The 26291-nt window shown below is 35.6% G+C and overlaps 1 protein-coding gene across 1 annotated transcript in view; it reads right to left on the bottom strand.

The window, feature by feature from the left end:
* Positions 1–4041: 4041 nt before the first annotated feature.
* Positions 4042–26291, bottom strand: part of Smp_128660 (hypothetical protein) — a gene marked incomplete at both ends in the record, with an annotated part of 40207 nt that continues 17957 nt past the window's right edge. Inside the window, 7 exons of the mRNA XM_018788874.1 lie at positions 4042–4599; positions 5910–6482; positions 12683–13204; positions 15947–16215; positions 18886–19264; positions 21869–22286; positions 22890–23272. Of these exons, the coding sequence (XP_018654374.1) occupies positions 4042–4599; positions 5910–6482; positions 12683–13204; positions 15947–16215; positions 18886–19264; positions 21869–22286; positions 22890–23272 (3102 nt within the window). The remainder of the gene's footprint in view (positions 4600–5909; positions 6483–12682; positions 13205–15946; positions 16216–18885; positions 19265–21868; positions 22287–22889; positions 23273–26291) is intronic.

Below are 26291 nucleotides of genomic sequence, written 5' to 3'. Positions count from 1 at the left end.
TATTTCAAGTTTTCAATACCAAGCAAAAGTCATTTGGCCACTCAACCAGACATAACACGTAACATGTGTAGTCATGCATAAAGTTCAGATATAACTGAGGGGTTCAAAAGAAATCAGATCACTTTCATTTTTCCTAAAAGCAAATTTTGATCTGTATCAAAATATGATCAGCAATAACCATCATAAATGAACACAACCCTGTTTGTAGGATAATGAAGCTGAGACATCAAAGTTGTGAAAACAACAAAAAATATAATTAGGATGCTTTACAAGTGCTGACAAACCATTGATTAATAAAGTCTGTATATTGAATAGAAAATCAGAATAATAAGTAATTAGACGTGAGACCCTGACTGAAACTTTACATTGAAATATGTTTGAACAGAAATAAATATTTTGGCTAACCTTAAAAAAAGATTTACTTCTTTTAGTTGAGACTAACTGTAGTCAGTTTTTTTCATGCACATAATTCTAAGTGAGACATTACTACTGACTATTTAAGAAATCAATAAAAAGAAATGAGCAGTATGTTTTGTGATAAACAGAAAATCTCATTTATTGTTTTATGAAAGAATAAAATCAACTGAAGCTCGATTCTGGAAATAGAAGGCGATCTGCTTGAATATCTGGGCTACCTGTTCCTGCCATCTAGATATTTCAACAAGTTATCTGTTTCCTTCTTTATTTTAACAGATCATTATGTCAATTAATTGCATAACCTATTCAGGTGCTTGAAAATTTTACGATCTTCCTCAGTAGAAGCTACGAAAATGTACAATGGGAGACATCGTGATTGCTGGCAACATAGATTTAAAAACATGAACATTATTTAGATGTCGATTTCTGAAATGATAACATCTAACTGGCGATCGCTCAACATTTAACGTCAATATCGATCAAGTAATAAGAAACGGAAACTCGTTGAAATACTTCGCGCTGAGAATTCTATATGTACCGAAAATACGATATTTAAGAAGGCTAATAATAAAATTCCTTCATTGAAGAGAAAATAAACAAAAGTTATGACTTCCCACTTTGAATAATTCGTTAGTGAGTAGACCACCATAAATATTAAGGGAACGAGTTTGACCTCGTTTTCCAGTATGAATTCGGAATATGAAACGATGTCATTTAGTCTGTGAATTGTAAATTGTTTTTCATTAGTTTATTGCTTAACCTGTGTACTCATCACAAGTCTGCACTTAAAAAAACCAAAAGGTCCTGGTTGAAGCTTTTCCTTATTGTCGTACATGTGAAAAATGTACTAACTAGACAATTTCTTGAACTAGAATACTGCAAACAATCTAATATCACATATCTGTCTTCCACACTTAATATTACTATATCAAGCAGATCATGCCAGTAAACCGGTATGAATTCTGTAATTATTATTTTCCGAATATATATTACTATTATAGGTAAAGGTCACATGCATATCAGTCCCAACATTAAAAACTAAGGGTCTTCAGAAATGGCAGTGTTTTGCTGTGAAAATGAATGACATTCTTGTACAGTTGTAACCTAATGCTGTGTGATTGAAGGACAAATCCATCACTTTTACGTCAATCAAACATTCTTGCTTAACCAGGAGGAAATATCTGGAAACTATTACAACCCAGGTCACAAGAGAACACAGCATTCTGGTAAAGACTGAAGCGATATAGTGCTTTCCAACTTCAATTTGTGTCCCTAGGGACGGTGATGTTTCACTAAACTTTGAGAAGTTGTTCAAGTGAATCGCATAGCAAGAATAAGACTAGGTAATTAGGTAGACTAGTAAGTTGATCATATCTGGTAGTATATAGAGAACATGTGAATTTTTCGTTTTTGCTTGTTTCTTCTCAGCACTCAAACTAGACATAAGATTATTGGACAATGAGACCAAGTTTTATCCACCTATCGTTTTATGCTACCTAATGGCTAATTTTAAATGGCTCCGAAAGTTTTGTAACCTATTGATAAGTATTCGTCGAATGTTGTCAAGCTAGTTTTATACGAGATACAAGTAGGTAAAAACAAATACCTTTTATAAACTTTATATATCCTATGAGTGAAATAGGTTTTATCGTTGAATCCATTGTGGAAACAAGTGACATTTATGACAAAGCTAGGTTAGCTAATGATGAAGCCATAAATTGTTGATGACAGCGATGCAAATTATTGATAAAATTTTGATCTTGTACCTGTAAGAACATACCGCTAGTATCAAACATAAAAAAACATTCAGCGCAATGAAGGTGATGGCTCATTACAGAGATAATGAGATGAGAGTCAATTGAAATAATTAATACCAATTTTGTATTACGTGTAGTAAACACCGTTTCTTTGTAAGCGGTCAACAACTGTTCAAGAAATGAAGAATCATGATATTATTTTCCGGTAAAATTGCGTTGAAATATTTGTTGAAAATTATCTGAAAAGATACTTTTGAAAGTAAGAAAAATACCATTCAGAAAAGCGATAAATTCAATGGAGATGATATCCCTTCCTTACCAAGTTATATATATATCACGAAATACAGGAAATTAATTTACAAGGGTTGACGTCAGATTTTTATCCTTATCGTTGGTCAGTTATATGTCACAAATGTGAGCCGTAAAAGTGTATTGTTAAACCAATGAATTTATGATTGAACAATAAACTCGTATATCATCACACACATAAATCTCAGAATGTGGTAAAATTTCAGAACAGCTTTTCGGAAACTACACTCTCCACTAGACTTGACCTAATCACCATGTTAACAATAGAAAAATGTTCAATAAAATAAAGTTCTATTGTCGTTTATCAAAATAGAAAGACGAATAAAACGGCTCAAAAAAAATACGTTCATGATTCTCCTCATGAATCATTATTAATGTATGAATATGAAAAATAAATTAGCCACTAATTTAATTTAGATGAATAAAATACTCAACAGAAAAGATTAAGCGGAGGAGAGTTGATACTAAAAAAGTTTGTAGAAAATAATGCATCAAACCAAATTAATTAAACCGAATAAACAGAGCAGAATTATATCAAAAAGATTTTATCAATTGTGCAAAGTTTTCCAAACGAAAAAACTGAGTTTTTCAATGAAATTAGTGGCTACCAGAGCTAGTGTTGACGTTTTGAAAAATAAATTCTGTATTTCACTACCTGAATCAATTAATCGGCGCATTGAAGATGGATTGGTTGGATCACCAACAGCTCGAAAAACTGCGCGAAATTGAAAATCCTAGAAATATAAGAGAAAAATAATGAGTCGACTGAAGGATAATTTTTTACCAACATGTAAAAAATTAGCTCCTTTTATTAATGCATTGTCTTGTATCAAAGGATAAAATTAGTTTAATAAGTACATAATTTAACGATGCGTACCAACATACATCAGTAAAAAAGAGACAGTGAAAATCTGAATATGATAGAATGTATAATATCAAACGCAGTAATCACTAGGTTTTCCTGCTAGTCTTCTAAGTACACGGAAAGAAATGTACAAACAAGGAAACAGGAGAACTTGGTAGAAAACGCAGCTAAAAACGAAACTATGTCAGAAAATTTCAATGACCAACTGGTAGAATTATCCTGGTATTTATCAATGCTATCTGAGTACATTAGGATTTGAAACTCAATACTGAAGAAATAACTTAAACATACTTAATCATTTCACAAAACTCTAACTGTAGCCCTTCTAGGGTTATTATCAGTCCCAAACCCGAGTAAAGAAGGAGAACATATTGCACCGAGAATGGGAGGCAGGAATCAAGATAATGAATAACACTTGGAAAAAACTGGAAATTTGAACCTAAGACAGAGGTTACTGGTGGAGGAGGCCCATGCTCCCACGAGGGGTAGTTCATTACACATGGTTGAATTACGAAGCTGTAATACAGGAGTTGGGATTTTTCCGATAGTATCGTGGGATTATAGGTCAAAAACAATTTTATTTAGAACCACACAGTGAGCGGCATTGAAGTTTTAGTGCAGACTGCTGAGGATCATCATTAATTCTGATGTGTAAATTTACTGCATGGTTCTTATTTAAATCTATAACAGAATTCAAGCACACAAACTTACCTTATATTTATTGTTGTTTATTTCCATATGATATCTTTGGGTTGCTTTCGAATTGTTCTCACCGGCATCAATACAACAACCACTATTACTAGTACTAACACCATTAGAGTATGTATTTTTCATAGGACTGGATGTGTAAACTGAAGAATCTTCATCTAAAACACATTCATCATTACTACTTTCACACCAACTAAGAAATATAAGACCTTCAGTGAACGATGGTGACAACAAGACCATATAATTTTGTATACATTGACGATCTATATTTGATGCTTCATCCAATTTGCTCTCAACTGAATGGCTAAATCGGTAGGCAATACACGGTATAGTCTCCGATGTAGAATATTTATATAATTTCGAACTAATATTCAGTTTCATCTGATCAATTTGATGGTGATTACCCTGTTGTAAATCAATAAATTCTTTGTTTAACAATGCACTGACAGAGTTCAAATGGCAACCACCAACATTAAACAATTCAATTAAACGGGGATCCAAACGAAGAATATCCAACTGAAATGGTGCAGAATCAACTAATTCCTTGGAATTTTGAGGAAAAAAAGATGCAAATATAAATAAACAAGTATAATTATAATTAAATACTCACACATAAGAGTCAATATCACGACGACAATTAATATTAAACTATGGTGTTGAATATTGACTAAGTCCCGTCCATAAGAATACATAGTATAATTAGACTATTAGGTTAAATTAGTAAATATCTACCCGAATTATGTTTGCTGCTAAACGGTTGGAGTCTATCAAAATGTCCTGAACCTTGATATCATATTTAATAACTATCGAAAAGTGCTTAGTATTTTTAAAGTCAAAAACATTTACGCTGTAGGGGAGTTTTAAAAGCAGATTTTCGAAAGGACAGTAATAATCTTTAAGCCCAAAAGAGTACTGATATATAATTTCATTTCGAAATCAGTAGACTTTTTTATCATACCTGTTTATCGCGATACGAGCCAACAAAAATTAAGTTCTACGTAGAAAAAAATGCGCATCGTGGAGCTCACTGATGACGACAATATAAATATATTAAAAATCTACACAAATAGGTTCATTAAGTAAAGAATGTATATGCAACTTATACTTAACAAAATAGTATGTTATTTCGCTTATTTAGCTCCTTTTTAATTATCTATTTTAATTCATTTCTCTCTTTTACTCTTCATAATGGTTTCTTTAGAGTGCTTTTATAAATATAGCAGTTGAGAGTGTGATGAGTTATTGAAACTTTTCCTATCTGTTTTATATTTAACAATGAAAACCATTATGAGATAAATTAATTAGTTATCTTTAAAAAAAACAGTCTCCTTCAGTGAAGTGGTGATATTAGATGAAGAATTAGATGTACAGAGCTGGTTTAGCCGTATATCAGATAATTGTCTAAATTTTATGAGTATTCCCTATACATAGTCTTAACTTAACCCCAAGCTCCCTATCATTAACGTTCCTGAGAACTGAACGAAATAATCAATATGGTTCACAGAATAGTCCTTAACCTTAAATGCGGTGTGCTAGCCAAGACAGTTAAAGAACTGTAGCATAATCGACTAATAAGTTAACAACCTTCTAACTGGCTAAAGAAAAGTAACATCCTCACTCGGATGACAACTGTCGTAAACTAAAAAGTTAATTTGATGTTCCTGTTGCTCTATTTCTTTAAAATATATAGTGCTTTTAGGCTAACACTCTTTTTCGACAGGATGTTTTCAAAACCTAAAACCGTCGTGAAATAACGAAATATAAACTTAAAACAGTTTGCAATGAAGAGTCGACATAAGATTAATCACATTTTAATTGTTCGGAAGAAACATACTATAATTAAAAAAAATTACTTCTATCTCTCGCATCGACAAACTCTGATGGTTCAGAACAGGACATAAGTAACTATCTACCGGGTTCAGGTTGGTCCCTAAAGAAATATATGGAGAGTCTTCCACTTGACAGTTGGTTTTAACGACATCTTGGGAAAGGGAGTGACTATTCGTCGAGAGAATCTGGGTAGCCAAAGAAGAATTGGTATCGAATAGTTTGTACCACAGTAGATTCTTATGACAATCAACGCCAGACCGACCAATTAATTGTGTTATCCGAGATTCCAAATTAGACTGAGATATTCGAAGTACACGATGTAGTTGAACTTGATGAGAAGGACACATACTTAAGTAAGACATGTGCCATCGTACATCGCTGTCGAAAGTATTTTCAGAGTGCTTTGAGAACCTCCTATAGTCGCCAGCGTCCGTAGGGGAAATATTCATATTTTGACATTGTCGTTCCGATGTCAAACTGGAAACACCCGTATCCTCAATGCCGAATGGTCTAGGTATCCGATTGACAAGGGTTGGTTGATATGTGAATGAACACGGATCAACGCAAGGGCGAATAGCTGGCCAATCAACTGGACACTTGAAAGTAAACAAAGAGAAAAGTACGAATCATCAATCAACCTATATAACTGAATTTAAACTCACTTATGATGTTACTGAAGGTGTATAAACATTCAAAAATGTATCCCCGAAAAATAATTTTAACGAACTTTAACGCCTAAATCTTACCAAGTAGTTCAGCTTCATTTATAAGCGAATTCGTAACTAAGTCTTAATACATTCAAAACTCCAGCTTTAATACCCACCATCTGAAATTTTAAAATGAAAATTTACTTCATGAGGCTTTGACTTTAGTGACTGTTATCAAGATTTAAACCAGTCCCTCTAGTATTATTCATGAGCCTATGTTTATATTAATACATCTTGTGTTACTAAACGATGACTAAACCATTTTCCTTAATGCAGAAAAGGATAACAGAAATCGTTACACTTAGTTCATTTTTCTATTGAAAGACTAATATTTGAACTGTCCTGGGTTCGAATCTCGCGAGAGCGGGTTCGTGGATGCGCACTGCTGAGGAGTCCCATAATAGGACGAAACGGCCGTCCAGTGTTTCCAGATTTTCCATGGTGGTCTAGCTTCAATTGACTCACGCTTTCAACTATGAAAAATACTAAATCTCCACAAAACCCCTTCTGATAATTAATAAAAATACTGTTTTCGATAAATTCTCTTCAGGTTCTACAATTATATATCCAAATTAATAATCCGAAAAGTGGCCAGGTTAGGGTCAAAGTGTATCGTTTAAAGTTAAAGCATGTGAATCTAAGATTATCAAACAAAAAATGAATGAGCAGAGATGGATAGTGGCTAGCAATGGAATCCAGGACGCACGCTTTATCCTATTTGGGACTTGTCAGCCGGATGTACCTGCATCTCAAAATTTAATGTTCACTCTGGGACTCGAACTTACCAAGTGAATTTAAAATAAAATTGTTATGTTGTTATGACTCAGAATGTTTATTTGAATCAGCTTATACTCTAAGTGAAAATTTTAAGACCCATGATCAGAATAAATATGAGTCAGATAGGGTGAGAGAAATAATCGTGCAATTGTAATTCGATAAAATGTTTAGTGGAAGACTATATTGTGTAAAAAATTATTGGTAAGACATAATAAGGTGGGATGAGTGAGAAGTAAATGAATCATGTATTGGAGAGATTAATAATGATGTTTAGCCAATAATAATAATAATAATAATAATAATAATAATAATGCAAAGATTTGTGAATAAAGATAACAGAGACAATTATATTTGACTACGCAAGGTCGTAAATACAATAGCCAAACTAGGTTATTCAATAGCTAAGATTACTACTGATTAATTGGCCTAGATGTTGACCAGGATACAAGAAACGGTTGAAGATATTTCTTTCGGACGCATAGCTCAGGTTTCTTCATCGACATGGCTACTGTGTTATATTCAAATGAGAAAAATGAATCTTAACTGTTGGAATCTATTTGTGGATTAATATCATACATATATTTTTATTGTATAATTATTAATTAATTAAACTATTCATATTCGTGTTTCACTTATTATAAGGTTTATTTTGACCTATGAACTATTATTATACGATTTACCGTTGTTGAGTTATTCTCAGTCTATCAGTTATTACCTCCTACATTCACAGTGACTTTTGGCTAAATCTTGTACAAATGTTATTTTCCATTTTATGATATGATGTGGTCTGTTTGGTTTGTATATAAACTCAGTACGTTTGAAACAAATGATTCATATCTCAGAGTCTAAAGTTGGTGTTCTGGACTCAACGGGCAGGGCTAGGCAGGAGGAAGGACCGATAAGGACTCTAGACTGGTCTTACAGGTTTATGCGTCATTGGTTTGGTCGATAAATCACTGTTCTCTAATTGGCGGTATCGTCACGTGATATACTGATAAGGGTAAAAGGCTACAAGTTGTAAGACCAAGATTTGGCAGAAAACTACTGACCCGATAAATAATTGAAGAGGATTGGTTTATACTGGCACTATGACCAGTTTGCACTAAATATGTTAGTATCGAGCTGTTCACTTTCTTCACCAGACCTTTGTTTAGCCACGCTGGGAGGTGTTCACGAGCACGAAAATGTAAATTCCTAGAACTTCGGGCAATATAACTAGCTCCACAGGAGCAGTCAAACTGATAAATACAAAATGAGGTGGTCATTCTACGTAATTCATCTTTTAGCCTCGGTGTCACCACTAAGCGCGTAGAAAACGCTAGTCATATTTCTCCAGCGTTGAAAGATTTTTGGATTGTTCTGCTTAACCTGTGAGTTAATATTGCGCTAGTCGTACCCCCTCTGAATTGTAGGCGCATGAACAGGGATTTCTTGTTCACCGTTTGTATTCTGCCTATTTACACCTTCGTAATCGTATATTTAATTAAACTTTCTAGGGTATCCGTTCTCCCTAAGAGTATTATGCAAGGTGTTTAGCTCTACAACTATATCCGTAGAACATATAATGCGTATTCGGTAACTAAGTGTTTTTATCAGGTTTCTCTTGTACTGTAGAGGTACAAAGCTAAGGAAATGTGTGTACTGTCCTATCCAGGTATTTTTTCTGTTTAAATTATTTTTTGATAATCCATCAGCTCTATTAGGTTAAGAGAACGTCCAAAAAGGCTATTCTAGCACTACTTTCTTCTTCACATGTAAACTCAATGACAGGATGTACGTCGTTAAAATGCCTAAGAACCTCTTGCTGTGATGTATTATCTTTACAGAGGTTGAAGGTATCATCCATAGATCGACAGTAAAATGTGAGTTTTTGAATAATTTTTTGAGTGGACCATTTTCTAGTTTGGCTAGAAAAATGATAGCTAGTATATGACTCAAAGGTGAACTCATTGCTCATCTTAACATTGAAATAATTGAATAAAATAATGCGTGCATATAAATAGAAATTTCTCAAATATTACATTCAATCTACTGTTACGTTGGTTTATTTAGAAAGTGAGTTATGTACATTATTTTTCTGATTTGCTGTCATTGACATCTTTACTAATATTAGTAAAATTGTAAATAAATCTTGTAACATTGTGATAAGCAAGTCTAGAAGGTCAAAATAATATAATGAAACAAACCATTGCAAGATTCATTCAGAATAAAGAAACATAGGAGAGTAATATTTAGGTTTACAAAACATTTCAACTAAAAACCGACAGAACGCGTTAACTATGCTAATTAAAAAAGGTTGAGATAGTTAAGGAATTTTGATCTAGAATTAAAAGAGCTATAAGGGAAATAAATTATATAGATAGTTGTCGAATTTATACAAAATGCTGAAAGATAATAGGAAAGATAAGTGTACAGATAGACTAAACGATTAAATATTGAGAAGAGTTTAGAGTATATTGTATGCAAACCGACGGCTCTCTTTTAAACTTAAGTGATCAGAGATTGAAAGCAATGTGAAACGGCTACTTTCCGTTTCTACACTCCAACAAGTAAATAATTAGTAGTAGTATTTCATTACTACCACCCATAATAATTACTACGAGTGAGTTAATGGATTCTGTTGCTTCACTTGGTCTCGACTTTGTAGCAGCTTCCCATGACTTATGTCAACATCTTACTCAGAACAACTGTCACTCTGTATATTCCCCTTAATATTCTAAACGCCCGTCCAAAGGGATTATAAGCAACCGATTTCAGCTACAGCAATACCTATGGATGCAATTAGCATAACGACAGAGCTGATAGAATCTCAGAGTCCTACTCTGAGACAGCACAAATAATCGGTCTGCATGACTTCAGAAAAATTTACCAAAGGAGACCTTGGGTCAAATAAATAGAAAAGCATTATGACTGCAGAAACTAACAAAATTTTCAGTTTAAATTACATTTGACTAAAACATGTTGGAACGCCGATGTATGAAGATGATTAGACGATAGTGGAAACCATCGTCAAGTGTTATTAAAGTGAGGAAGGCTTTGTCTCAAAAATAAAAATCTGAATGTCTTTTCTAAATAAAATATTTTCTACTGATTTCTGTACTCTATTAATTAATTATCTTGTATTGCCCCAATAATCTCAATAGAAAGTGGTGAAATGCAAAGAAGTGGGAAACATGATATGTCTGGTTATTGTGAACAAACAAAATCTAATACTTTTCTATCATTTATATAACGAACTAACAAAATATTTTACGTTGCAGTATCGCAAACTACAACGCAGAAGCACATTTTGACGAAAACCGATGCATTCTGGGTAGCTACGTAACTGTTGAATAGAATTTATAAAACTAGGTTAAATGGAAAATAACACTAGGGAATAACTACAGTATACGATGAATTGTATATCTGTGAAACGAACAAAATGCTCAGATCATGTACAGGTAAGTTTGAACAAAAAAGCACAAACAAAAATTGTATGTATTTCATCCACCCAGTTACATAGGTTCCAAATTAATTAAGGTGTTTTTGTTAGATAACAATAGGACTCAGATAACTAGATGAAAAGTGTTTGAGCTTAAAACTAAGATGCCATGAAATTATAGCATGATTTTGTTATGAATACTGTATACAAAGAAGATGATAGTAAGATAACTAAAATGAAGTACAATTTAATTAAAGAAAATGAAATTCTACATATTTCGCACAAGCGTAAATTAACCAGTCTTCAGAATAAAGTATTAGTTATCATTATTATTCTTAAAATATTGAAAGTTAAATCGATGATGATCGTTGTTTCTAAAATAATAGCCATACAATGTGATATTTTGAAAACTTACAGTTAGGTTTCATTTCATTATTTTAATCATATTTGACCTAGTTCAACCATTATCGGGTTATCACGTATCAATTCGCGAGAGAATCTAGTATGTGATCACAAATTTTTACTCGCGCTTATAACTCATTGTAAATTATATTTAGGATTATACTGATACTTATGATTGATATGTAACATAATAACTATTGAGAGTCTTATTAACTGGAGAAAACTGAGAGCTTCATCAGCACTAATATAAATTTGGCTCTAATACGCTGAATACGAAATCAAAATTCTTTTTTTACAGCGTAATTGGCTCAGATAAATCCTCAATAAAATAGTGAAACCACTGGATACATAAGAGTTATTCTATCTGATTGCAGTTAGATACTGCACCAGATATTATGGATATTTTGAAGCTATGTTTCGAGATTGAGCAACCTCTTATCCGTTAAACTCTTTCGATTGATATTCATCTATGTGATGAACACCAAAAAATCAGAGAAAATCCATTCATGTTCTTTCACTTATCACTATAATCGATCGAACACACCACAATATTGCCGACAAACTTAACATTATCAAGTTTGAAAGTCTTGACAAGACATATCAACACTCGCAGTTCACCATACATTTTTAAAGGTCTTGAAGTAGTTTGTTCCCATCTTTTAACCTGATCTTGGAAAATATTCAAGAACACAAAGTAAACTCTCTCAGGTCAAAGCTGGTCATAGTGGTCACAACAGCAGATTTTTTAGTAACTTGAGATGAATTATTCTCGAACCAAAAGGGTGCCTCTGAGTAAAATAATTATGTTTTTTATTCAATGATCAAAAACGTGTATGTTACTCCTAACGATAGTGCTAACACAACTAAAATGAATCTGATTAACTAATATTGAAATTGTTACATAATTTGATTACGTGTAATGCATATTTACATCTACGAAGCACTGGTGACTAATGATAAGAGTGTTTGCTCGGACTAGAATCTGTTATCCCCACTTGTGATGAGGTGAAGTGTGATAGCCTAAACCGATATACATTCATATCATGTTCTACAATATTCACCTCGTTGTTAATGATATTGATTTTATATCACTTTAGACATACACTATTGAATCTAAGTACCAGAGATCAATACTTAAGAAAACAACACAAGTGAAAGAAGGTGGAAAAATAATGCCAAATGTTCACCTCAAGCTGATAATCTATACACAAACGCACACAGACATGTTTCGAATTCTTACATCAAACTAATAATTTCCGAAAGTAATATTCTAACTGTTTTAAATTACTTTCCAATTCAACAGACTGGGCAACTTAAATGGCATTCTGAGATACTAACACATAATAATAAGATATCCTCTTGTGCAATGTCCTAAACATTAAGTTGACCTGTCAGAAAAAGATGTTGCTAATATTACTAACCCAGCAAATAAATTTTATTTGACAACGCAAATTTTACGACAGATATTAAATTATTTAAAAAAACTCACTTGTGTACACGAACTTGAATTTAATTTTGCAAGTCTAGATTCCGGAAATTCATGTTTTGAATCTAGAATAATTAGATATACAATCAAATGAAGTAGTCTATTTGTAATAGATCCATCTACCGGCGATCTAATATCCGAATAGGTTCCGTTAACTTCATCAGGAACAACAATTCCCGTTACTGAATAAGGTTGGGATATCGACTGTCTATTAGAAAGTTCACTATCAAGTTTTGTTAAATTCTCAACAATGTGATGTGCACTTGCTATACCTAAAGCGGAAAATTTACACGACTGATCTTTACTATTAGTGGTAGAGGAAGAATTCGATTCAGAAGATATTCTTAAATTCGAACATGGTTGATATTTTGAATGATGATCTGAACTGGCTGAACGTGAACTACAACATCCAAATTCCTGTTCAGGATGACATTGCTCAACTAAAGCAAAATTATATGATAAATGTTTGTTATATGGTGGATTCGTTTGCGAAGCACAATATTCCCTTCTAGTCATGCGAAGAATCTATTTTAACAGAAAAAGCAAATGTATGGGATAAAACTACTTCACACAAACGGTTTGATTATATTGTCAGAAAACGTGAACGAAAACTTCTTATATATTTGCATGAATTAGTTTTATTAAGTAATATAATACTGAAGTGTGCATTTTAAGTACTCCCAAAATGTTACACAATGCGATATGAGCCATTTACCTTTATACAAAGAGTATGGACAAATACATACTGAACTTTATGATAACCATCAGTCATCATATCTATAAACTAAGGCCGAAAGGTATTGAGCAACAGAGAATCAAGAAAACAGATATTGAGGAATCATAAATATACTTGACGACAAAATGCAAAGTATGATGGAATCCGTTCCTCAGTTTCTTCTAACAGTTAGATAATCAGGAAATATGGTGTTGCGAGTATCATGTCATCGGTAGAGGTTTTATTTTCGAGATTCATCAAAATTCTCGTCAATTTCTTAAGTTCCTCCGGTCAAACTTATCTAGTAATACTTACATACATAAACCTATTAACACTCGTGGTAGATCATAGGCCACCCACCAGCATTTTCCATCCACTTCTGTCCTCGACAATCCTTTCCAGTTGCTATTCATCCTTTTCATGTCTGCTTCCGATTCCCGACGTAGTGTGTTCTTCAGCCTTCCTCTTTTTCGTTCCCCTTCAGGATTCCAAGTTAGGACTTACCTCGTGATGCAGCTTGGTGATTTTCGTAATGTACGTTCTATTCACCTCTAACCTGTTTCCCTAATTTCCTCTTCAGTTGGAAGTTGGTTTGTTCTCTTCCAAAGTAGGCTGTTGCTGATAGTATCCGATCAACGGACATCCAGTGTCTTGTGTAGACAATTGTTTACAAATACTGGTACCTTTTTGATGATGGTTGTAGTAGTTTTGCAAGTTCCAGCTCCGTACAGTAGAACTATCTCGACGTTCGTATTAAAGATTCTGACTTTGATGTTGGTTGACAATTGTTTTGAGTTCGATATGTTCCATAATTGTAGGAATACTGATCCCGCTTTGAAAATCCTTACCTTTATGTCTGCATCAGATCCCCTTTGTTCATCGATGATACTGCTCTAGGTAAGTCAAAGTTTCCACCTCTTCCAGAGTTTCTCCATTAATTGTGATTGGTTTCGTGTTCTCCGTGTTGTATTTGATGATGTTGCGTTTTCCTTTGTGTATGTTGAGGCCTACTTTCCGGATGGAAGTCATATCACGTGATAATGAGTAGTATACAGCTGAAGAGCGTGGACAAGGTACTTGAAGTGTCATCCACTCCGATACACTCTAGAGGATGTAATTCTCGCTATGAGAAGCAAAGGAAGGATTTACGTCTCATATAATTATGATCAGCTACTGATGCAGGGGCTGCTGCTACACTATTTGTCTTCATCCGCATTTGTTGGTGTATATGAGACAGGAGTTATAAGTCATCTGCGAAATCCGAATGGTCTAGTCTCATCCAAGCTGTCCATTGTATTCCGTGCTTTACCTGGGATGTCGAGGTTCTCATAATCCAGTCGACCACCAGAAGAAAGAGCAAAGAAGAGAGTAAGCAGCTTTGTCTGACACGTTTCTTTACTTGGAATGCATCTGTCAGCTGTCCTCCATGCACGACTTTGCATTGTAGTCCGTCGTATGAATTCCGGACGATGTTGACGATCTTCTCAGACACATCAGTGTGGAAGACGGTTTCATAAGGTTCTTTTATCCGTGCTATCAATTTCAGTGAAAGACAACAAAGCTGAATGACAATCTAAACACTCAGTTTAAGACAACAAAATTTAATGGTTAAACTGTGTCAGTGATGCGCTTACAGCGCTGCTGCTGGCATATAGTAATACCAAACTTTTCTAAGGCGATTCTGTTAGACGAGTCTATCGATTGAGCATAATTCTTCAACTGCGAAGCCGCCTGTGATCATGAGTATGGGCAAGTAAGTCCGTCATAAATAACGTAAAAAGGTGATACAAATGTATATCTCCGCAATTTGCCACAACAAATTAATACTTTGAGACAGAAGTACCAAAATAAGTATTGCAGTATAATTGGTAGTGTTATATCTTAGCGAAGACAAAAGTACGGATAACTCTCAGGACATATTAATGGACTATTATTCTACATATATTCTTATTGTTTAACCATTGAGTAACTAGATTGTGTATATCTATATTCATCTTATTATAAGCTTCATTTTGACCTATGGATTATTATTATACGAATTACTGTTCCCAAATTATGTTCAGTTTATTGATTACTGTATCCCATGTTCACAGCCACATTTGGCTTGATCTTGTACAAATATTATTTTCTATTTTGTGGTGTGATGCGGTATGTTTGGCTGGTATATGAACCGAGTATTCTTGAAATAAATGATTCGCATAGATTCGCACAGCTGAAGCTGTAATTGGTGTTGTGAACTCAATTGGAAGGGCTAGGCGGACAAAGGGACCAATAAGGACGCTAGACTACTTATACTGGTCGAACGTCACTGATTTGGCACAGTGTTACGATTGGAAATGTCGTGTTTCGATTGGTGGATAAATCACGTGATAAAAAGCTGAACATAAAATCAAGAACGAATTAGCATACGTCCCTTGTCTTTTTTTTATAGTCATAACAAGTAGTATCAGTGATACGAAAAGAAGATTGTGCAGAGAATATGATTCCAGAAAGCCGTAAATGCAAAAGTGATTTAATAATCAAATATGATTACAGTCTTTATTTTAACTTACATCTACACCGTAAGAAGCGTGTTCTTCGATAAGATGATGAAAAACTTGGTCTGGTCGCAGACATAAACTAACGTGGCATGTAACAGGAAAGCAGCACAAGTAACCCCGAGAAAAGAGTGGTAATTTTTGAGCGATACAGGTCAAATCTTCTAGAAATTTTGTGACAGGGTAGTCAGGAATGGTAATCATACTAGAATATACGCTTCCAACTGCACTAGTTGGTCTACGTGATGCATCAGAACACTGACTTCGTTGAAAGCACCGTCGATCTAAGTTAAAAGGAGTAACCGACAAACAAAAGAGAACTCAACGGTAAAAAAGGATTCCGCGACATGGAATTCAGTCATTACCGTTATATAACATCAAAAAATTACTTAACTGTTTTGGAAGACACAAAAGCGATTACACTATTCACTATCCGGATTGAATGTAAAGAAGCCACACAGTATGGCAAATATGTTGTATAGGAAGAAATATAAAAAAAGAATCAATATAGCAATCTGGAAGAGAAATAATGAAAATAATGTTCAAGTGCGTTTTGAATGGATCAGAAAAAATCTCAACTAGAAGACGTTTTCGCTGGCGATAGGGACCGAAACTGCTTCACTAGTACTAACATGTATTTTTTGACGAATGACAACGAATATTCCACAATGAATACATAAGTATGTAATCTTACAAAATAAGTTGCACAGCATTGATTAGTAAAGAAACATTAACATTGTTGGTTTACACAAGACCTGTTTTGCATGGAAAATAAACTTGATCTGTTAATTTCAGTGCAGCAAACATTTAGTTATTAAACTAACAAGATGAATAAATGTTGATTATCTTGACTTCCACCACTGGAAAAAAGACCAATTGACAAGTTTCCATCAGTATTGTTACGAAAAAATTTTTTTCAACAAAAGTGGACACTTGAATTACCAGTGTACTCTTTTGTAGATGAAGTGATAATGCTTCTAACACTTTACTAAAAGGCTATTAAAACTTTATATTTCAGTTCCATCTGAAGCTCTTCTACAGTTACTGCCCGGCCCGAGACCGAGTAAAGAAGGAGGACTCGGCAATGGGTCAGACACCCCAACTCCTAGAAAAAAACTTTGCCAAAAAAACATCAACTAGCAAAAAATTACTTAAGCTGTTTCCTGAGAGTTGAAGGATCTTCATTTAGAAGAGTTATAACGCCTCATAGTGAGAGCCAAGATCTTTCGGAGATTACAAGACCGATGTCCCTTCTGACAACCACAGCAACAGTTTGCTATGATGGGCGGTATCAGAAACCTGATATTGATGCACAGTGTGCTACACGCCAACCACCCACCGATTACTTGAGTGAAAACACAAGAGTGGATGAAAAAATATATTGTGCTACAGTTTAAATTCACAAACATTCATTTATATATATACAACCCTACCCATCAGAAAATCGATCCATCTCCTAGCCTACTTGTGATACAACGAAGAAACTAGCAGAGAAATATAGTAAACCAGAGAGAACGGTCAAGGAAAAACAAGGCAAGACAACCACTGAAATCATAGAACAACGGAACAGGTGGGTAGATCAATTTGAAGAAATCTTGAATACACCAACAAATGCGGATGAAGACAAATAGTGTAGCAGCAGCCCCTGCATCAGTAGCTGATCATAATTATATGAGACGTAAATCCTTCCTTTGCTTCTCATAGCGAGAATTACATCCTCTAGAGTGTATCGGAGTGGATGACACTTCAAGTACCTTGTCCACGCTCTTCAGCTGTATACTACTCATTATCACGTGATATGACTTCCATCCGGAAAGTAGGCCTCAACATACACAAAGGAAAACGCAACATCATCAAATACAACACGGAGAACACGAAACCAATCACAATTAATGGAGAAACTCTGGAAGAGGTGGAAACTTTGACTTACCTAGAGCAGTATCATCGATGAACAAAGGGGATCTGATGCAGACATAAAGGTAAGGATTTTCAAAGCGGGATCAGTATTCCTACAATTATGGAACATATCGAACTCAAAACAATTGTCAACCAACATCAAAGTCAGAATCTTTAATACGAACGTCGAGATAGTTCTACTGTACGGAGCTGGAACTTGCAAAACTACTACAACCATCATCAAAAAGGTACCAGTATTTGTAAACAATTGTCTACACAAGACACTGGATGTCCGTTGATCGGATACCATCAGCAACAGCCTACTTTGGAAGAGAACAAACCAACTTCCAACTGAAGAGGAAATTAGGGAAACAGGTTAGAGGTGAATAGAACGTACATTACGAAAATCACCAAGCTGCATCACGAGGTAAGTCCTAACTTGGAATCCTGAAGGGGAACGAAAAAGAGGAAGGCTGAAGAACACACTACGTCGGGAATCGGAAGCAGACATGAAAAGGATGAATAGCAACTGGAAAGGATTGTCGAGGACAGAAGTGGATGGAAAATGCTGGTGGGTGGCCTATGATCCTCCACTCGGGGTAACAGAAGTAAGTATGTACGGAAGTGTTCAGTTATGCTGTGATTATTTATATCTAATCTATAAATGAAGATCAATATTAACTTGTTAAGAGAAAAAATATGGTACGTTGACAATAAAACGCACACATTCTTGAAGGTCAACAGTGGTTATAAGGAGAGTATTATATGATTGTTTCTTTTTCTATCTATCGCCCTCGAAGAACTGATTAGAACGCTTTTCCTCCAAAATTCAAAGCCTGGTCTAATTTTTATAACCACACGATACTACTGACTTCGGATACCGAAATATATGTTCTGAAAAATGGAAATATCCGTTAAGATTTAAGATATAGTCATTTGAACAAGAATCTATGTGCAAAAGCGGTTTATTTTATTGGTTATCTATAAATTACAATCGACTAAATGAAATTATAACTCATAATAACTGGACTATTTGGAGTAGACAATGAAAAACTCACTTTCTAAATAATCTTGAATTGCGCGCAAATGAAAGTCGTACGAAAATGAATGGAGATGTGTGTAATCACAGAGTTTACTTGATTCGTTCCACGAAAGATTACTACTATACTCAAACCAATCAGAATACTTCCCATCTGATGGATTAGATATGATATCAAAAGAATTAGCACTAGGCGAACGAAATGACCTCTCCATATTTCGACGGAAAACTGCATTGAACATAACTGATGTCATACTGGCTGCAGCTGATGCTGCCGTTTGAGAGATCACTTCAGAAGTATACGGCCCAAGTGTTACAGAACGTGAAGCATGCCAACTAAAACGACTAACTTCGATGGTACCCAATCTAACGAACAGATGAAAATCGCGGACAAACAGCTGAAGTAAATAAGAAACAATTAACGATTATCTAAATAATGCAAACAGCATAACACACAATTACGAGTTAAAAAGTATTATCATGCAATTTATAACAAAATGTAGGAAACTGATAGTTCATAAAGCGGACCGCAAGGATGATGACATTTTAATCAGTTGTATATTCCAGTTTTACAGACGTGCTGAGTTTGAAACTCATAGGCTAATTGTAATCACTACTATCATTCACCAAACAAATATTTATTAACACTATGTTGTCTATATTTGCCTAGCAATAGGGTAAACATTCCAGATTTCTATAAATCTGACTTGTGTGATTACCTAAAGGTTAGTGTTGAAGTGATTTTGTAATGAATCCACATCAAGAATAACAATGCGCCATGATTACCTTAAGTTATTATCACTACGTACACAGAAAGCTTGCAATGCTGACGTTTTATCCGGTCTCTGAAATTCAATCGATTCACAACATTTGAAACCGGAACAGTTTTGAAGGCTGGAATATAACTGAAGCTTACTTTTAAGGTTAGTTTCGTTACAGAAATTAGGGGTCATCAATACAGCTGTTAGGAGCGACCTAAAACCTGAAAAGCCTTATGAAAAACATACTAAAATAGCTAACAGCTTAACTGTCAGATCAATTTGATTAAGAAAAGCATAAACGTCCAAAGTTCTGTAATTTACTAGAAATCATCAGATATCTTGGCTGATTCAAAGTATATCAGACGATTTTCGGCTTCTTAGTGGCTCTCACGAACAATTATCGAGATTTAACAAAGACAAATAAAATGTGTTTGAAAATATGAAGCTAAATTCCTCCCCGTGGAGCTCTAAATAATCTAAATACGTTCACAAAAATAAAATAAACAACTGAATGGCTTAAACATTCAGAAAAACTTAGTTCGACAAGGTTTTGATGTACCGAAATTAGGTTTTCTCACTTAATTACAGATTTCCAAATATTTTCTGAAAATCATGCCCCTAGACAATAATCAAAACAGTCGAAAACTTAGGTTAAGTTTCCTGTATTATGTATACGAAGTTACTGGTGAGAAAACCCAACAAATTCTAATTATATATATGAAAATCTAGTAATAGCGCAAGGTGGTTAAATTTCTTGTATGTTTTAATGACCTAAGTGAACTAGATTGAAGATTCTCTCAGTTGTCCGAAGGAAGTAATGAAGTTAGTTTGTAAGTAAAACAGAATACTTAGGACCTGGAACGAACGTATCCAAGTTTCTACACCTCAACATTCACTCTGTAAGAGAGGGAATCAACAAGATGAGATGAAAAGCGAAGGAAAAAAATTATTAAATGGAATGGAAAGCTAAACTTGAGAAATATATTTGAAACAGAACTAGTGAGATGTAGGGATAAAAAGAGCAGAATGAAATGTAGATAATGAGTACAGCCATTTCATTGAAGCCAACTTGGAGACATATCATTAAAACCTCTAGCTACAGATTACAATTATCACGTGAGTTCTAATAGGGATCCCTATATCTCGATACATGGGTCAAACCAAAAGTTAAAGGCTTGATAAACTGATGCTGTGCCTTGTTTTGGTTAAGCATGATGTTTTTCCAAACAGCTTCTGTGCTGGCCAGTACCGTGTGGCAGAGTAGGCAGTGGTTGGTCTAAGATCACAAATACCATGACAAAAAAGGAATAAAGTAAAAAAAAATAGAAACTTGCTTTGTCAAAACATAACTCAGTAATTTTGAATTAAGTTCAATAATTAGTTCAGAATGTCGTTCAGCAGTAATGTAAACCAAAAAAGGATTAGCAGGCTTACACTACAAATTCTATATCATGGAAGCAAGGGTAACAATAGGTTAAATTTGATGATAACTATGCATACTGACACCAATCCATTTGACTTGAACCATTTCAGTAAGAGTGAAGTGGGAAGAAATTTTTAGTCAGGTAAAGTGAAGTCCCTGAAAAGGTAGGTAAATATTAGGCTCAATAGCTCAAAGAACAATTTTGATGGGTTATTTTGGTCTACAGTTATTTATACTACTTAAAAGTAGTTTGATAACTTTTTTTAAGAAAAAAGGGGCGATGAAACCGAAGTAGTTAAAACGAAAGTATATCAGGATGATAATTAAATATAATGCTAATGAAACACCTCATCAATCGTAAACTAGGTTTTCATATTGTGTTGTGTGCAAAATATATGATACCGTCTCTCATTCTCACTCATCAGTAAATCTAATCATCACTTTTTATTTAATCGGTCTTTCTTAGATCGATTATAAAATCTCAAACAAAAACGTTGGTGATCGCATTATTTAAAACATAGTGGGCATCATCACATTATATCATAATACGTTTTTCTCACATCAATTTCATCTCATTACACATTCACTACTAGCTCGCACGAAGCACGTAGTTTTCAAAAAATAAAAGAAAATAAAAGAGACGAAATCCTTTGATGATTAAAATAGGAGTAGGCATAGCAATTTTCGGACGCATCGTTATAGGATTAGAAAACACGTTTTCCAGTTATCTAAACACAAATTCATAGTGAAGTTAAGAAAGGTGAGAGAATATTGAGGGTTAGTCTAACAGTTAATATGTTAAATATGAAGCAACTAACCTCAATAATATGTACTCCAGCTAAGTGTATAGAACGACGAAACAGTGCATAGCTAACATTAGGTTTTGCCGCCTGCTCACGTCTATTTAATGAAATAGAACTATTGAAAATTGGTATTGAATGAAAGCCTACTTCTTGTTGCAAATATTGAGAATATTTCATTAGAAATTGGTGAGCTACACGACGTAACCAATTATTGAAGTTTAAGACGGAAGTAAAACTATTATCTTGATGTTGAGAATTTTCAGCACATGAATTGTTATCAGCAAGTAAGATATCCGTTGAAAGTATATTTGTGTCATCAAGATTACCCGGAGTAGCTGAATTGTGTGACCAACTTAGCCATGGGGATAAAAAACGACTCCCACTGGCGTCCGATACTTGTTTTAGTCTAACAGGAGTTGACTTCACAGAAAAACTGAAAATTTTTGAGAAATTAACATTTGATTAAAGGCCAATTCATTCACGACAACAACTGAAATATATCTAGGATTATTACAAAGTAAAGAGCTCTAAAAATTCTCATTTTGTTCATAAAGAACTAATAACTCTGTCATATATTAAACCAAAAACTTTAAACTTTTGGTATGTTAGGATCTGAATTACATGCAAATTCACTTCAAAATCAGCTAATCAATTCATTTCAATAACTAGTAACTAGACCATTGAAGAAATGCCATTGAAATTTCCATTTAGGAGCAAATACTTAGGAATCACTTCACCTACGTATTTTTTATCTTTTGTTTTGTATAGAGATTTCCAGAAAATCTAAACCGTTCAAACGAAAAGATGACTATTAAGACTTAACTTTTTCATTTCCATATCTCTAAACAATTCCATTGATTGCCTCTTATAGAAGATTTGCTCTATTTTAAATCGAAAAAAGGTCTAAGGTTATTAATTCCTTATTGTGGGATATCTTACTTCATAGAAGAATTCACTTATCGATTCAAAATGTTTTAATTTGAATGAATTATGCAATTTCAAAATTAAACAGAAACAGATAAATTTCATAACTTACTCCTTTGAAGAGCCAGATTCGTTTCCAATGGATTTACACTGGTTTGTAGCTTGTTCGGTATGGTAATGCATTTTATCCGAATCACTTATTTCTTTATGTACTGTTAAACCAGCAATGGTAGAATTGGTATTAGTGGCAGAAGTAACAGTGACGTCCGTAGGTGTGGCTGCAGGAGAATGATGTGAAATAGAACTGAAGTATAACTGAGCTGTTTTATTCATAGCATTTTCTTCTTCTTTAATTAGCTGAACAACTTTTGAACGTGTATTAGGACAAAATAATATGGGAGTACATATAGTGTGCAAGTGACGACAGGCTTGTTTAATAGCCGAATAACGTTGTAGCCGTTTGGACAGTTGATCACTGAGCAGAAGTTCCTTAGCCTAATCATATCAAGCGAAAATTGCATTGGGAGAGAATAAGATATGTGTTCAGAAGACTGGTAATATATATACTCCAACAGGCAATACTGTAATGCGAAATAGTAATTAACTATATTTAGGAATGGCCGAAAAGCAAATAATCATTGTGACATCCATCTCCAGTTAGACATGGTTGTATAAAATGTCTTAGCATAGCATCAGCAATATACACAATAGGAACCCACTCAAATGACTGATCAGTCAAGATTAGGTATAGCAAATCCTACATTTTAAGATACCTAAAACCACTACAAGAACACAAATTTATTTATTTAATCACATATATATTGGTACAAAGGGCACCGGATACATATGCGCCACACAAAATAATGAGAATGGGAGGAGAAGGAACAAGATGCGTATATCTAAAAGAAGGAAAAAAAGAAAGGAGAAGAGTAATGATGGGGGGAACTGAAATGTACAACCAGAAGAGCTCTCTCAGTTAAGAAAGTTATAGCCGCTCTTTATGAAGAAAGTAGAAGGTTACAGCAGGATCGCCACTGGCTTCTATTCTGAGCCATATCTGATAACGTCTCTAGCCACTGTGTTGCACCATCTCTCGGACCCCAGCCAGGGAGTCGTGAAGGACCAACAGAAGCTAGCCCTTTGCAACTTTCTTTCATTTCACGACACCATGTCATACACTGACCTCCTCTCCGCTTTTTCCAACCAGTCCCAGAGTCGGCAAATAATGCACGACGTGGAATTCTCTGGGACGACATTCGTAAAACATGTCCAAGCCACCGAAGTCGATGTTTCAAGATGGTGACACCAATTGAATTATCGTCTCTGCGCCCGAGCACACGATGCCGAACCTCTGCATTACTAACATGGTGTCGCCACTGAATGTCAGCAATCCTTCGGAGACAACGATGGTCGAACACAGAGAGACGTCTAACATCCTCAACTCAGAGAGGACAGCTTTCACAAGCATAGAGCAAAACTGCTCTCACCAACGCGTTGTAGATCCGATCTTTTACAGCCAGACTAACATCACGAAGGCGCCAAAGATGGCCCAGATTGGCATAAGCCGCTCTGGCTTTCATTATACGTGCATCAATCTCATCACTCACGCCACCACCAGCACTTATGTAGCTACCTAGATACACGAACTTCTCAACTACTTCAATCTGCTCACCATCTAGGGTGAGTACAGGATGAGAATCCTGCCAGTCTTGCAGGAGTACCTTGCACTTGGAGGGTGCAAAACACATGCCGTACCTGTGGACACTGATTGCCAACTGATTAAGTGCGGATTGCATGCCTTAGGCATTATCGCACAGTAAGACAATATCATCCGCATACTCAAGGTCGAGAAGTCGTTCTCCAGGCAGCAGATCCACACCGCCATTACTTACATCCATCAGAGCTGTTTCCAGGATGTCGTCGATGGCAAAGTTGAAGAGGAATGGTGAGATTGGGCAACCCTACCTAACCCCGCTGCTCGAATGGAACAAAGGAGAAAGGTGGTTGTATGCCCTCACTCTGCCTGAGGTGTTCGTATACAGGGCCTTTAAGATGTTAATGAACTTCTCAGGCACACCCTTCTTCAATAGACAATCCCAGAGAACAGTCCTGTCCAACGAATCGAAGGCAGCCCTGATATCAAGAAACACTATGATTGTTGGCCTGCGATAAGTATGACGGTGTTCTAACATTTGGCGGAGGGTGAAGATGTGATCAATGCATCCTCGACCAGAACGAAAACCAGTCTGATCCTCGCGAGTCAATCGTTCTCGGGTTTTAAACAACCTACGAAGAATGATAGAAGCCAATAGTTTGTACGCAATCGGAAGTAAACTTATCCCCCGATAGTTATTACAGGAACAACGTGAACCCTTTTTAAAGATAGGGACGACTATCGACTCATTCCATGATGTTGGAACACTTTCTTGCTTCCAAACCTTTGCGAACAACACAGTCAATTCCTTAGTCAGAAAGTCACCACCATTTTTAAAAAGAGCCGGAGGTAAGTCATCTGGGCCCGGTGATTTGTAACGTTTCAAGAGTTGGAGTTCCTTGCGGACTTCCGCCTCATTTGGTGGATCAGTCGTCACCGGCCATGGGGGGCAGGACAATCTGGTGGATGTTGCCGGAGCAGTAGGCCAATTGAACTGCCCTTCAAAGAATTCCGCCCATCGTCCAAGACGTCGACAGATGTTATTGATTGGCATCCCGTCATCCTCACAGATTGTTTCATTCACACCAGACTTCTTGCTGCCAGTGGCTCGGATGAGTTGGAAGAGCTTCCGATAGTTACCAGATGCAGCTGCTGCTTCCATCTCATTAGCACGCTCCGACCACCAGGCTTCTCGGTCCTTACGCAAGCTTTGCCCAATCTCATTACGTAACAGCCTTCGTTTGTGGTCATACTCACGGTCACCCGGAGTAGACCGACGGGTTTCGATCAGTTGTAAGGAGCCAGAAGAAACCCAGTGCTTGTAAGCGGGACGTTTCGCGAAGCCGCAAGCGGCTTTACTCGCCATTTTCATGGCGTCGTGAAGATGCAACCAATGCTCATCTATACTTTTCGGTGGGATGGTAGCTAGCCTAGAAGCTAGCTCCGCTCGATACTTATATGCAACAGAAGTTGCAGACAGTTTACTAACATCGATCCATTGATGGCGGTCAATCCTTCGGCCACTGAAAAGTAAGGTGAGATTGGCGCAGACCAGGGCATGATCAGACTCCAGATAGGTACTCCAAAAGGAGCGGCAGTCTTGTACACAACTGCTCCAGCGGTAGCTGATCGCAATGTGATCAATCTGAGTCCAGACTTGAGATGCAGAGGGATGACGCCAGGTGACACATCGGCGATGGCTGTGCTGGAAGCTAGTGCTAGCCAGAAACAGGTTGTATTCTGTGCACAGTTGCAGTAGACGATCTCCGTTATCTGTCCTGCGACCAACAAGTCCCCTTCGGCCACCTAAACGATTCTCTTCTGTGCCTAGACGCCCGACCTGTGCATTCAAATCTCCGG

Source organism: Schistosoma mansoni, chromosome W (assembly GCF_000237925.1).
Source record: "Schistosoma mansoni strain Puerto Rico chromosome W, complete genome".
Classification (NCBI taxonomy): domain Eukaryota; kingdom Metazoa; phylum Platyhelminthes; class Trematoda; order Strigeidida; family Schistosomatidae; genus Schistosoma; species Schistosoma mansoni.
Note: the sequence above shows the minus strand (reverse complement) of the source record. Positions and strands in the feature narration are given on the sequence as shown.